This window comes from Centrocercus urophasianus, unplaced genomic scaffold (genome assembly GCF_019232065.1).
Source record: "Centrocercus urophasianus isolate 14NV4802_14NV808 unplaced genomic scaffold, USGS_Curo_1.0 seq_861, whole genome shotgun sequence".
Classification (NCBI taxonomy): Eukaryota; Metazoa; Chordata; class Aves; order Galliformes; family Phasianidae; genus Centrocercus; species Centrocercus urophasianus.
In genome coordinates this window covers 1-13,954 of record NW_024885490.1, presented here as the reverse complement: position 1 = coordinate 13,954, position 13,954 = coordinate 1, and the positions used below count along the sequence as shown (strand labels likewise).

General features: G+C 46.1%; 1 protein-coding gene across 6 annotated transcripts in view; it reads right to left on the bottom strand.

The window, feature by feature from the left end:
• The window catches only part of YTHDC2 (YTH domain containing 2), a 36,621-nt gene extending 27,402 nt beyond the window's left edge, over positions 1 to 9,219 (bottom strand). For all 6 annotated transcript variants that reach the window (XR_006171934.1, XR_006171936.1, XR_006171935.1 and 3 more), the window contains exons 1-6: positions 8,895 to 9,219; positions 8,598 to 8,688; positions 3,333 to 3,529; positions 1,211 to 1,410; positions 584 to 750; positions 140 to 242 (exon numbers count right to left, since the gene is read on the bottom strand). Coding sequence is in view for 3 of the 6 variants with exons in the window: in XM_042838611.1 (XP_042694545.1) it covers positions 140 to 242; positions 584 to 750; positions 1,211 to 1,410; positions 3,333 to 3,529; positions 8,598 to 8,688; positions 8,895 to 9,093 (957 nt within the window). In the remaining 3 variants the exon portion in view is untranslated. The remainder of the gene's footprint in view (positions 1 to 139; positions 243 to 583; positions 751 to 1,210; positions 1,411 to 3,332; positions 3,530 to 8,597; positions 8,689 to 8,894) is intronic.
• Between the last annotated feature and the right edge of the window lie 4,735 nt (positions 9,220 to 13,954).

The following is a 13,954-nucleotide window of genomic DNA, read 5'->3' as shown; positions in this document are numbered from 1 at the left end:
GAAAAAAAATCAGTACGTACAGGAAAAAAAAAAACAGATTCTGCCCAAAGAAAAACACTTCATATGCTTAATTAGGAAAACCAATTTCAAAAGCAATACGTATCGCTTCACCTTACATGAAATTTAACAGGATTCTTACCACAATAACATGTGTTACTGTTGATAGAGCACTGTCTCCTGCCATCAGCATGCGAAGCAGTATGCCATTTGTGCAAAACGTTAACAGTGTCCTTGGAGAAACCCTATTGAACAGTTCATGAAGATGCTTCAGACTTGCAGCATTCAAACACACGCACGTTACCTTTTCCACACGTATGAAAAACTAAAGGATTGATCAGCTACTCACCAGAACTGGAATTAGATTACAGTTACTCACCAAGTAATTCAACAACACTGTGTGTTCTCAAACTGCCCTTATTCGCAGAGAACACCACAGAATTCTAGTGCTTACATTCCAAAACTTCAGATGCAGGATTCATGTTTAAATAAATTCATCAGCAAATAAAAATTACCCCAAAATACTGTAGCTTTAACATACATGTGAAAACAAGGTCAGCTGCCTTAAAGGAAATGTTGTTAGTACCTGCTTTCTAATAGGAGCTGATAGCCAACTGTCTGGCCAACCTTTTCCCTTCTTTCTGCTGCTACTCTTTCAGCCACAGCAATAACTGCCAAACGTCTTGGCTGAGTGCAAAACATACGACAGGGAATTCCATTTTCGTAGCAGTCATCAAGAAGGAACTGAGGAATCTATAAAAAAGGGTTTCAAAATACTTGTTAGCTGCATGAAGCAATAGGTGTTGAGGTTTTTCTTCTTAAATAGTGAAGCAACTTAATTCTATCTCAATATTATACAAATAGCAAAACTGTAAATTTACAATATTCTACTCTTGAGACTAAATACAGAACTGGCTTTAGAAGAAAAACAACTAAACACAATAACAGATCCATTATTTTAAATAACATAAATTAGGCCAGGGAAAAGCTAGAATTTCATCAGAAAATTATGCAGAACCTTATATTTTCAATAACTATCTGCTGACTTGCTGTTGTAATTCACTCCCATGCATTTCAAATACAACACCTCACTCTACAGGAAAACAACAGTCTAAAAATTAGCAAAATTAAGTCCCTTATTACATAAACATCTTCTAAAATCGCATTAGTTTCACATCAACACTGACATCTTTTACTTTAATAAAAAGCATACTTGAGTGGTTTTTCCTGATCCAGTCTCTCCTACAATGAGAACAACTTTATTTTCCTTTATTATTTTGACAATTTCCTCCTTCTTTTCAAAAACTGGCAATGACTGCCTAAAGGAGTCATATTCCGACTCCCCTCTTTTCAGCGGGACTTGAGGAATACCACTGCTAAGCCTTCCGCTCGTCTTCCCAACTTCTTTGTTTTCTGTGGAGAGAACAGGACAACTTAGCCATAGATACAAAGGAACTGCTACACACGCAATATCACTTAGCTATCACAGAAATGAACATTTCTGACTTGGCACGCATCCTCCCATGAAGCGAGGAACCCATCGCATATTTACAAGAAATATTCATAATACTGTGTTCTGCTATGGTGTTTGAAACAGATACCGTTCAAAGGAATTACAACTTCCAAACACATTTTGAACAAATCCAGACTTATTTTCTTGGCTTTTGATCACATCTACACTCCACAGTTTGCCTAGAAATATTCACTGTAGACTTAAATGAACAGAACTCTTAAGAAACCCCAACTGGAAAATGGGAGTTTTCTCAGTATAGCTATAGGGGATTCTCTTGCAATCCTGCATCCAGTCTTCTCCGCGGCCTTTATCAATGACCTGGAAAAGGGATAAAATGCAGCCTGAGCAAGACTGATGATACTACGTTGGGAAGCGTGACTGACACACCAGAAGGCTGTGCTGCCATTCAGTGAGACCTGGATGGGCTGAAAAGTTGGGCAGAAAGGAACCTTATGAAGTTCAACGTGGGCAAGCAAAGAGTGCTATAGCTGGGGGGGGGTGTAACTGTATGTATAATCAGGAGCTGAAATGCTGGAAGGGAGTTCTGCAAAGGACACGGATGTCCTGGTGGACAACAGGCCAACGGTGAGCCAGAAGAGTGTCCCTGTGGCAAAGAAGGCCAATGGTAGCATGGGGCGGATTAAAAAGAGGGGTGATTTACAAGTGGCGTTGGACTACATGATCTCCAGAGGTCCCTTCCTACTCCTCACAGGTTTGTTAACAAGTTCAGAGGGGAAAAAAAAACTTGACTGTGATTCACATCCACTCCTCCACATTCTCTGTGCCTTGTATTACCTCATTCAAGTCAGTCTTATTTTACATGACGTTCTAGTCAGTAAGACTGATCTAGACCCCCACGCGTAGACAGCACACTACCACTTAATAGAAAGCAAGACTTAAGCATTCATAGCAGCTGCAACTCTTCAGAGCTACTTCAAATTCTAAAATTCCTTTTTTTTTTTTTTTGTTCCAGAAGAATTAAAAGCTTGTTGTAAATTCAATGACATATTCATAACACGATTAACAGACATACATACTTAATTGCAAGAAGTATTGCCTTACCAAGACAGACATAGCCTCACAGTTCAAAAGACCTGAATACCCAAATAGCTAACCTGCTGGGAAACTGAAACATCATATAAAGAGAACTAGAAGAGGAAGCACTCTGAGCACAAACCAGTGAAAAAGAGAATAACGGAAGACCTGTTTTCTGTGCACTGCACCCATCTTTGTGCACAGAAACATAACAAAACCTTCATGTAAGGCCGTTAAGGCAAACATCTTATTCAAAGATTCTCTTTAATGACAGAAAACATCAGAAGTATGCCTTCTGACAAACTCTTTCATGTTCTGGAAATCAACAAGTCTGAACAGTAAATTCTGAGGCATCACGTCTACTGCCAGAAGACAAAACAAAACAGAATTTCTCATTTTATCAAAAACAGGACTTTCCACAAGCAGAACAAACAGCCTTACATTCACACAGGCTGTTCTTATACAGTGACCTTGATAGCATTTCTCTCTTCAGCTCCACTTCACAGAACATGCAGGAGCTCCCACATACGAAAAATGTCCTTTCAAGTACATCTGTGTTGAACTGGCTAGATTCAAAAGTAACTTAGCACAGGCAAGACATTCAAGTATGAGTGGCATTAATGCCCAAGTTACACTTCCTCATGAAACCAGTTTGAAAACATGCCACATTAAGAATTAAGGGTGAAAAAAACTTTTTGTGTGCAGTTTGGTTGTGGTGTTTGTTATCTGTTGTGGTTGTTTGTTTTCCGTAAGCAGTATTGATGCTCAAATCACATACAGCACGTACCAGTTTCAACAGCAAATGCATTTCCTCGCTGCTTCTTTGGCAGAAGTTCTATTCGTTCTTTCTTTGTGAGAGGAAATCTTTGAATTAAACTGTGAACAGCCTGTTTCGTTCTGGGAGTCAAACAACAAGTCATTTCTGCATGAGCTACTTGCGATCCATTCTTTTTCCTGACAGTTAGGTATCGACTCGATCCTTTCCTGAGAGAGAAAAAGTTCTAAATAAGTAATCTCTTCAATTCTTTGTAAAGATCTTTGACTGAAAGTGTTTCAAAACAGCTCTCAGATTAGTTTCAAATAAAACACAATAAACAAATGTCCAAATAGCATCTTACGCATAACACTTCTAAGAAAAGGGCTTTCAGTATGCAACAGCAAAACCACTCACTATTACCATAAGACAGCATGACATACTGCATAACTGGGGTGCCTGTGCTCAGCACAACCTCACAGTCTCATAACGTCATACTGTTTTGCTAACTTCCTTTTAAACACTGACTGCTATGTTCACAGTCTATAAGATAGCAAGCCCCATCAATCACTGTATCAATCAATACTGAGAGATATTATACAGAATTGATTTACAGAAACATGTAAGAGACAAAAAAAAAAAATCACTGAGTAGAAGTAACAGAAAAACAAGCAGCCCTCTATGAATATGCCAAGCCTTAAACAAATCCAGAAACATACTTTCTAAAGTAACTTCATATCCAGCAAACCTAAAAGACATCTGCAGAGATTTCAAACTGACGGCAAGTTAAACCCCATCACACTTCACTCACTCTCACTGTTCAAAACAACAAGAGGGATGGGTTGGAATTAAGGGCAGTTTAATTACAAAAAATGAAAAGCCAAGATATGCAACCTGCAGTTGAACTGCGCGAAGCCAACTCAGAATCATTTGAAGCATCAAGGTTGGAAAAGACTTCCAAGATCATACAGTCCAACTGCCCATCTATCACCAAGATTTCCCACTAAGTCGTGCCCTCCGGTACAACAGCCAAATGTTTCCTCAACAACTCCACGACTGACGACTTCACCACCTCTTTGGGCAGTCCAGCCCCATGCCTGACCACGCTTTCAGAAAGGTTTTCCCCACAGCCAAACTGAATCCCCCTAGAACAACTTCAGGCCATTCCCTCTAGTCCTGTCATCAGTTACATAGGAGAACAGGACAACTTCCACCTCAACACAACCTCCCTTCAATTCTTATAGAGAGCAATAATGCCTCTCCCGAACCTTCTCTTCCCCAGACTGAACAGTTCCAGCTCCTTCAGACACTCCTCATAAGAGTTGTGCTCCAGACCCCTCACCAGCTTCACTCTTCTTCTCTGAACACACTCCAGGGGCCTCAAGGTTTTTCTTGCAGTGAGGGGTCCAAAAATGAACACAAGGTACGGCATCGCCAGCGCTGATTACAGAGGGATGATCCCTTCCCTGCTCCACTGTTGGCAACACTACTTCTGATACAAGCCAGGATGCCATTGGCTTCTTTGCCCATCTGCGCACACTGCTGGCTCAAGTTCAGCAAAGTGTCAACCAATACCCTCAGGTCCCTTTCCTCTACACAGTCTCCCAACAACTCTGCCCCAAGTCTGCACCGCTGTCTGCAGAACCCAGCACTTGGTCTTGTACTTCAGCCCATCGACTTCAGCCCAGCTGTCCAGGTCCCTCTGTAGGCCATTCCTACCCCCAGGCAGATCAACGCTTCCTCTCAACCTGCTGTCATCTGCAAACCTACTGAGCGTGCATTCAGGGCCCTCAGCCAGGTCACCAATAATGACACAAAATACCAACCCCCTGCTAACGCTCACGACTGGTCACCAGCTGAATTTAACTCCATTCACCACCACTCTGTGACATCAGCCATCCAGCAAACAGCGTACCTGGACAGACCATGAGCTGCCAGCTTCTCCAGAAGAATACTGAGGGAGACCATACCAAATGCTTCGATGAAGCCTAGGCAGACTACATCAATAGCCTTCCTCTCATCCACCAGGTAGGTCGCTCAATCACAGAAAGAGATCGGATTGGTCAAGCAGGACCTGCCTTTCAGGAACCCATGATGGCTAAGCATGATCCCCGGGCTGTCCCACACGTGCTGTGCAGTCCCTGTGTGATCTGCTCCATAACCTTTCCTGGCACAGAGGTCAGGCTGATAAGCCTGTACTTTCCCGGATCCTCCTTATGACCCTTCTTGTACGTGGGAGTCACGCTGGCACGCCTCCAGTCCTCTGGAGCATCTCCTGTAGGCCAGGAATGCTGTCAGATGATGGAAAGTGGCTTGGTTGTCATCTCTGCCAGCTCCCTCAGCACCCTCGCATGAATCCCATCCAGCCTCATGGACTTGCAACAGTCCAGGTGGGACAGCTGGTCTCTAGTTGTTTCCACCTGAATTGTGGACACTTTATCCTGCTCCTCATCTGAGACTCCCAGGTCAGAAGGCAGAGCACCACGAGGATAATTGGTCTGACTCTAATAACATATGTAAAGAAGACACTGAGAACCTCAGTCTTTTCCTTTTCTTCAATGCTCACAAATCCCTGCTGCATCCACTAAACGACGGAGATTCTCCTTAGCCCCCTCTTACTGTCAATGTACTTGTGGAAAAAAGTTTTTTGTTCTCCTTTACCCCAGCAGCCAAGTTGAGTTCAAGCTGGGCTTTTGCCTTTCTACTTCTCTCGCTGCACATCCTAACAACGTCTTTGTTCTCTCATAGAGTTGTCCTTCTTTTTCTTCTGCAGGGGGTAGATTCTCTTTTTCTCCTGGAGCTTCAGGAAAAGCTCCCTGTTCATCCATGCTTGCCTTCTTCCCCACTGGTTCATCTTGTGGCAATGGCAGCCTGCTCCTGCACCTTCAAGATTTCCTTCTTGAAGAGCAGCCAACCTACACAGACCCCTTCACCCTTCGGGACTGAATCCCAAGCATCCCTTTCTATCAGTACCCTGAACAGTTCCAAGTTCACCCTCTGGAAGTCCAAGGCAGCAGTTCTACTGGTCCCTCTCCTGGCTTCACCAAGAATCAACATCTCTACCATTTTAAGGTCATTCTGCACAAGACACCTACCAACCTCCGCATCTTCCACCACTCATTGTCTCTTTGCAAACAGCAGGTCTAGCGTGACGCATCCCCTTTTACACTTTCTTACCAGCTCCATCAGGAAATATCGCTCATGAAAATACTGCTAAAAATAACAATGTTAAATGTTTACAATCACATAGGGCCACATTACTAGCTGTCCCGGGCCACAAGCACCCCACACGTTGAACAGACCTCACTTAGGACATCTCTATCCTCTGATCATCCTTACTTCCCACATAAAGATTTACCTTTTTCTTCACCGTTGTTCCCTGCCTGTTAACTAATACACGCATACAATATTCCCATTCAGTGGGCCTCTCTCAAAATGTCCGCAGAACTAGCAATGACTCAGGCCTCGTCCATCAACATACTGCCTCAGCAGCAACAGCGCATTGGATTTCTAAATGTCAACACCAGCTTAACTTAACTCATTGCTACACCCACCTGGTTCCCTGCAAAGTCACCAGCTCTTGTCACCAGCTCTTCAGTGCCTTCCTACAACACCTAACTCAGAAAACACATTTGTTTCTCTCAAGGCTCCATGACGCACACATCTCATGTCCCCATCCTTCCACATCATCCACCAAGGGAAGCAAAAGCAAAGACAGTGCCCCAAAAGGGTTTGCCTTTTCACAAGGCAGGAGCAACCTGCCTTCCCCAGCCCCTTCCACAAGATGACTTCATCGCCTCCCACATGCATGGTGCCTTTGCTGGAGCAGGGACAAGGCAATTCTCAGTCCTTTTGCCCACCACAAGTCTGCCAGTTGGAGAGAGCCTTTGTAATCTGCTAGTGCAATCCCACAGCAGCACTGCCCAATCCTGCTCTAGTCACAGGCGTCGAGCAGAACACCACATGGGCTGCCACAGGGAAAGTTACCTCTACCCCGCACAGATCCAGTCCTTCTCTTAATTGCCTCTGTACAGATACCCAGAACACAGTCATATGTAAACAGATATCTTACTACTGTACTGGGTTTACGCAGCTAGGTTTTGGCAGCAGGGGGCTTCTGTGAGCAGAACCAGCAGCTGTGCCAAGTCAGATCAGAGCCAGCTCCAGAGCCGAGCCATGACTGCTGCTGACTGTGCTCTGGGACAGGGGATTACACAGAAGGAAAACTGCTGCACAACAGCAGCTGGGAGAGAGCGAGAAATCTAAGAGAAACAGCCCCAAAGGTACCAAGGTCAGTGCAGGAGGGGCTCCAGGCCCTGAACAAGCCCATGGCCGAGCAGTGCTTGAGGAGCTGCAGCCTGGCGGAAGGCCACCCAGGACCAATTCAGGAAGGATGGCATCCCATGGGAGGAACCCCATGTGGAGCAGGAGCAGCAAGCAACCATGGAGGAACGGCGGAGACAAAGCAGCCTTCATTCTCTATTCACATGATTTGCTCGAGCGGAGGAGGAAGAAGAATTGAAACCAACACTGAAGTTGAGTCAGGGAAGAATAACGTGCAGGAAAAGGATTTTCAGTTTTAGTTTTCCCTTTCTTACTCTCTCACTAATTAGAAATAAGTTAATCTTGCACAAGTTAAGTCTGCTCTCCCTGACGCAGCTCCAAAAATCAGCATTTTACACACCATTAAGAAGGATCAGGCAGTAACACCGAAAATAAGAAACAGCCAGCAATACTACGGTTTGACGGCAGCTTGCACATACAGATGTCAGGTATGACATGACACTTCCTCTACCCAGGTTCTTCCTGGGCATCTTTCCCTTTTCCATTGCTTTTCCACCTTAGTTTCCTCGGCCACTGGATTCTCAGCACTTACATATAAGTTCATGTGGTCAATAAATATCAATTTCTTCTTCAAAAGATCACAGGAAGGCAAAATGAAAGGGGGGAAAATGCCACATATTGACACCTGCCTATGAGCCCTTTCCTCTCTTCTGGAAGACTGTTCTATGCTGCATTTTATCCAACACGTAGTCACGCACTATCTAAAACTCTCGGACGTAACAGTGGCACAGGTAACACAGAGCAGTCCTGCGTGAGAACTTTACAAACTCCACAAGACAAGCCACCTCAAAAAAAGCATGCCAGGAGCTTTGATAACTTAGTGCAAATAAACATCCCATATTTCCTCCAGGCTTACTGTGCCCTGTAACAATGCAGGATACACTAGATTAGGTGCAGCATTTTACAGTTAAGTTTCCACACATTTGCAGCAAACAAGACTGGATGCCAACTCACCCTTTACTTTTAGATATCAAACCAAGAGACTGGCACAACCGGTGAACATAGGCTCTTTCGGTAGAAGTAAAAGACGAAGGAAACGCCATCTCTGCAAAGATAACGAAGAAAACAAACGTAGCACCTACACCACACTACCTCGAAGGCGCGAGTTCTCAGAGCCCCTCATCTTTACGTCCTCCCGCCGCAGGACGGCGGCAACTCGAGACACCGCACCCGCGCAGACGCGAACCAATGCTGCCGCCCGCAGGCTTGGGCCCGCGCCCCGCGGACACGACACCTCCACCAGAACCCCACCTTGATCATCGCTGCACAAGAACCGCTCCAGCGCCAGGTCCAACGCGATCTCCAGTTCCTCGGAGACGCGGGCATCCGCCAACGTCTTGCCGCGGCCCGACGCGGAGGAGGAAGCGGCCGAGCGTGCAGACGCGAAGGCAGAGGCGTACCCTGCGGCCCCGTCGTGCTGCTGCGGGGAGGCGCTCCTGGGAGAGGACATGGCTCGCTGCGGAGAGAGAGACCCAGGCAGTCAGTGGGAACTGACACGACGCAAACGCCGGCGACGACCACAAAATAACACGCATCCGAGCCGCCGGCAACGGCTAAACCAGCGCCTGCGCGCCGGAGTCGGGCAGCGTCGTTCCGTCAGCGCGCGAGGCGGGGCGCGAGTAAGGAGCCGTAGCGCCCCGCCTCTCGCCCGCAGGCCGTGCTGGGCGGGGGGCGCGTCTGGTCTTTAGCGTCCCCAGGGCCTTGGCCGGTAGGGGTCGGCTGCTTTGTCTTTGTTCCCTTCCTGAAGAGCCTCTCCCAGGTCGTAGAAAGGCCGCCACACGGCTGCGGGTGGCTTTTGTCTCGGCCTTTCGTAGCGCTAGCACTGGAAGCTTTTTGACAGAAGGAGTAGAATCACTGAAATGTTCCTTCAGGAGTAAAGGGGTGCCGGTATGAGGGGCGGGAGTTTTAGTACTATTATTGTCAGCACTGATACTTCACTGAGACTGCCAGGGTAACCCACCTTGCTAAACTGGGAAAGAGCACAAAAGAGGGCCTTGCTGTTATCTTGAATACAGTTAGCAGTGCGGTGTGCCCACGCAGGCATCTGTGAAGATGCCTAAGTATTGGTTATGGGTTAGAAGCATAGAATTCTAGAATCAAAGAGTAACCCAAGTTGGAAGGGACCTGTAAGGATCACCAAAGTCAACTCCTCGCTCCATGCTGGACCACCCAAAATTCACAGTCTGACTGCGTGGATCAAGCACTTCCTGAACTCTGGCAGCTAAGGGCAATGCCCGCTGTCCCAGGCAGCCTGCTCCATGCCCACTGCCCTCTAGTGAAGAACCTTTCCCTAACATAGAATCATGGAATCACAAGGTTGGAAAGGACCTACAAGATCACCTAGTCCAACCATCCTCCCATTACCATTGCTACCACAAGCTACTAAACCACATCTCGCAGCTCCTCACCCAGACGCCTCTTGAACGCTGCCGGTGATGGCGACTCCACCACCTCCCTGGGCAGCCATTCCAGTGCCTGACCACTCTCTGAGAGAAAAAGATTTTCCTTATGTCTAATCTAAATCTCCTCTGGCGCAACTTGTGGCCATTTCCTCAGGTCCTGTTTGTTGCCTGGAAGAAGAGGCCAGACCCCACCTCATCACAGCCTCCCTTCAGGAAGATGTAGAGTGCAATGAGGTCTCCCCTGAGCCTCCTCTTCTCCAGACTGAACAAGCCCAGCTCCTTCAGCCGCTCCTCATAAGATTTGTGCTCCAGACCCCTCACCAGTTTCTTCGCCCTTCTCTGGACACGTTCCAGGGCCTCAATGTCTTTCTTGTAGTGAGGGGCCCAAAACTGAACACAATACTCGAGGTGCGGCCTCACCAGTGCTGAGTACAGGGGATGATCACCTCTCTGCTCCTGCTGGCCACACTGTTTCTAATGCAGGCCAGGATGCCGTTGGCCCTCTTGGCCACCTGGGCACACTGTTGGCTCATGTTCAGCCAAGCATCAACCAGCACCACCAGGTCCCTTTCCTCTTCACAGTCATCCAGCCACTCTGCCCCAAGCCTATAGCGCTACATGGGGTTGTTGTGGCCAAAGTGCAGGACCCGACACTTGGTCTTGCTGAACCTCATCCCATTCACCTCAGCCCAGCATTCCAGCTTATCTAGATCCCTCTGAAGGGCCTTCCTACCCTTAGGCAGATCGACACCACCTCCCAGCTTGGTGTCATCTGCAAACTTACTGAGGGTACGCTCAATCTCTTCATCTAGGTCATCAGTAAAGATATCAATCAAGATGGGCCCCAGTACCGACTCCTGGGGGACACCACTTGTAACGGGTCACCAGCTGGACTTAACTCCATTAACCACTGCTCGTTGAGCATGGCCCTCTAGCCAGTTCCTTACCCAAAGAAGGGTAACCTGTCCAGGCCCATGGCAGCCAGTTTCCCCGGGAGAAGCCTGTGGGAGACTGTGTCAAAGGCTTTGCTGAAGTGTAGGTAGGCAACATCTTCAGCCTTTCCCTTGTCTACCAGTCTGGTCACCCAGTTGTAGAAGCTTGGTCAAGCATGACCTACCTTTGATGAATGCATGCTGGCTGGGCCTGATCCCCTGGATGCCACACGCGTGCCATGTGATCTCATCCAAGATGATGTGCTCCATAACTTTCCCTGGTACTGAGGTCAGGCTGACAGGCATGTAGTTCCCCAGATCCTCCTTACTGCCCTTCCTGTAGATGGGAGTCAATCCTCTGGGACCTCTCCAGATAATCAGGGGTGCTGGTAGATGGTGGAGAGTGGCTCTGCAGTCACCCCCGCCAACTCCCTCAGCACTCTAGGCTGGAGCCCCGTCCGATCCCCAGGGCTTGTGACAGTTCAGATGGAGGAGGAGCTCTCTAACTGTCTAACCGGGGTGTATTCTGTGTAGCATCCCAGGCTTCCAGATCAGGGCTGAAGTGCCCTGAGGATAACTGATCTGCCTATCAAAGGCAGATGTAAAGAAGGCATTGAGGACCTCAGCCTTCTCAACATCCTCCCTGCCCCTCCCCTGACCCAGCTCCATGCCCTTCTCTCAGGCCCTGTTGCTGTCACAGGGAGCAGAGCTCAGCGCAGCCCCTCTGCTCCATGTGAGGAGCTGCAGCTACCATCACGCTACCTCAGCTCCTCTGCTCTGGGCTGAACAAACCAGGGGACTTCAGCTGCTCCCATAATACGTCTTTCCTTTCAGACTTTTCACCATTTCTGTAGCACTCCTTTGGACTCTCTAAGAGTCTTGGTCTTTATATTGTGGCACCCATATGTGCACTCAGTGCTCAAGGTAAGACTGTACCAGTGCAGTGTAGAGTGGGACTATCTTTTCCCTCAACTAGCTAGCAATGACACCCATGTTTGATGCAGCTGACATACTAACTGGCAGGGCACACTGTTGAATCATGTTCAAGTTGCTGTCAAAATAGACCCCAGATCCTTTTCAGTGTGGCTGCTCCCCAGTTTGTACATACAGCCAGGATTTCCTCATCCCAGGTACAGAATCTGGCACTTCTTGTTGTTAAATTTCAGACGGTTGATGATTTCCCAGCTCTCTAATTTGTCTTGATCTCTCTACAAAGCCTCTCCACCCTCAACAGAGTCAACAGCTTTTCATTCATTATTATCAGCAAACTTGCTTAGAACACCTTCTAGTCATAGAACCATAGAATCAAAGTGTAATTTGGGTGGGAAGGGACATTCAAGATCATCTAGTTCCAACTCCCCTGCTACACGCCAAGACACCTACCTCTAGACAAGGTTGCTCAAAGTCCCATCCAGCCTGGCCTTGAACGCTTCCAGGGAGGAGCATTCACAACCACTCTGGGCAACTGTTTCAGTGTCTCACCACCCTCACAGTAAAGAATTTCTTCCTAATACCTAATCTAAATCTATCCTCTTTCCGTTTAAAACTATTTTGTTTGTCCTGTCACTACACACCTATATAAAAAGTCCCTCCCCAGCTTTTTTTATTTGGAAATATTTGTTTCCATCTGCCTACTTCCAGTCTCTCCTGAAATAATGTTTGAAATTCTTTATGAGTTTTCACTAAAACTGAAAGAAGGGGTAAAAATCTCAGATGCCAAATTCCACAAAGTTTAATGAAGGTGGGCATCAGAGTAGGAGGTAGAAATCCTATTCGTATTCAGTTGAATAGGAAGCCTGTATCTTGAACTCAGTCCTTACTGGATAATGGAGAGACTTATAAAAACATAGATCAAGGAGAAATTTTGATCAAAGTATGTGTCTGGTAGACTCTAAAAAATGCAACTAATCATGCACCTCTCTAACAGATTCGTGGAAACGATGTTTTTATTCATTGCCATACTTTTACATGTTACAAATTTTTTTTCTCTGCTCTTGTTCACTGCCGAAACATATCGTCACAAGTGGTTTCAGGACAAGGATTGTGGGAGATTTCAGAGACAGGGCAATATCATTTGGTGATATTCAAGATTATTGGCTATAATGTAAACAAGAAGGTGACAAGCCTTTGCAGTCTTTGTCCTTGAAGTTGCTCACTCAACCACTTACATGTAGTAGCGTTGAATGATTTAGTTCACCTTATACATGCACAGAAACTGTATCTGCCTGCCAAAACTAAATTGCTGTTCTGACTCAAGACCTGGGAACCACAGGAGTTCCAGAAACAATCCTTACATGTTTCTTGTTCATCTCTTCTTTCTGAATCATCTGTCGTCAGTTAAGTTTCATTTCATTTAGGTTCCGAAACATTAGTTTACTTTGATTTTTTTTTCTCAATAAAATACAACAACAGTATGTATGTAGAAAATAAAGTTCCACTTTTCTATTATACTGAGTATACTGAAGATTTAGCATTGACCTCAGTTGCATTGACTGGAGGCACAAAAAAAGGTATTATCATAAAAAGCAGTGGAGTTGTATTACCACAATGCCACATTTGAACTAACTCAGGCCATGCCAAGATTCAGTGCTACAGTGACACAGCTTCTGTTGCAAGAGCTAAAGTCACTCAGTTCCTGACAAACAGATTTTTACAGTCTGAAGGGAATCTACAGTAAAACACATGCCAACCAACCAACTAACCAACAAAAAACATTCAGAGTTTCTCTACACAGAAAGAAAAGTTGAAATAATTACTCTTTGTTTGTTTGTTTGTTTGTTTGTTTGTTTTTTAATCCTAGGGAAGTCACTCTGAACCATTAACAACTTCTATGAGCCTGCAGCAGGCAGCCTTCTTTCTCCGATTAATATGTTGAGTTGTTTATCAACGTCTCCTATTTCGATTCCAGAAGAAAAAATGTGTTCAACCACATTTTGTTTGTTTTGCTGTTCCCCCCCCCAAAAAAAACCATAAAAAA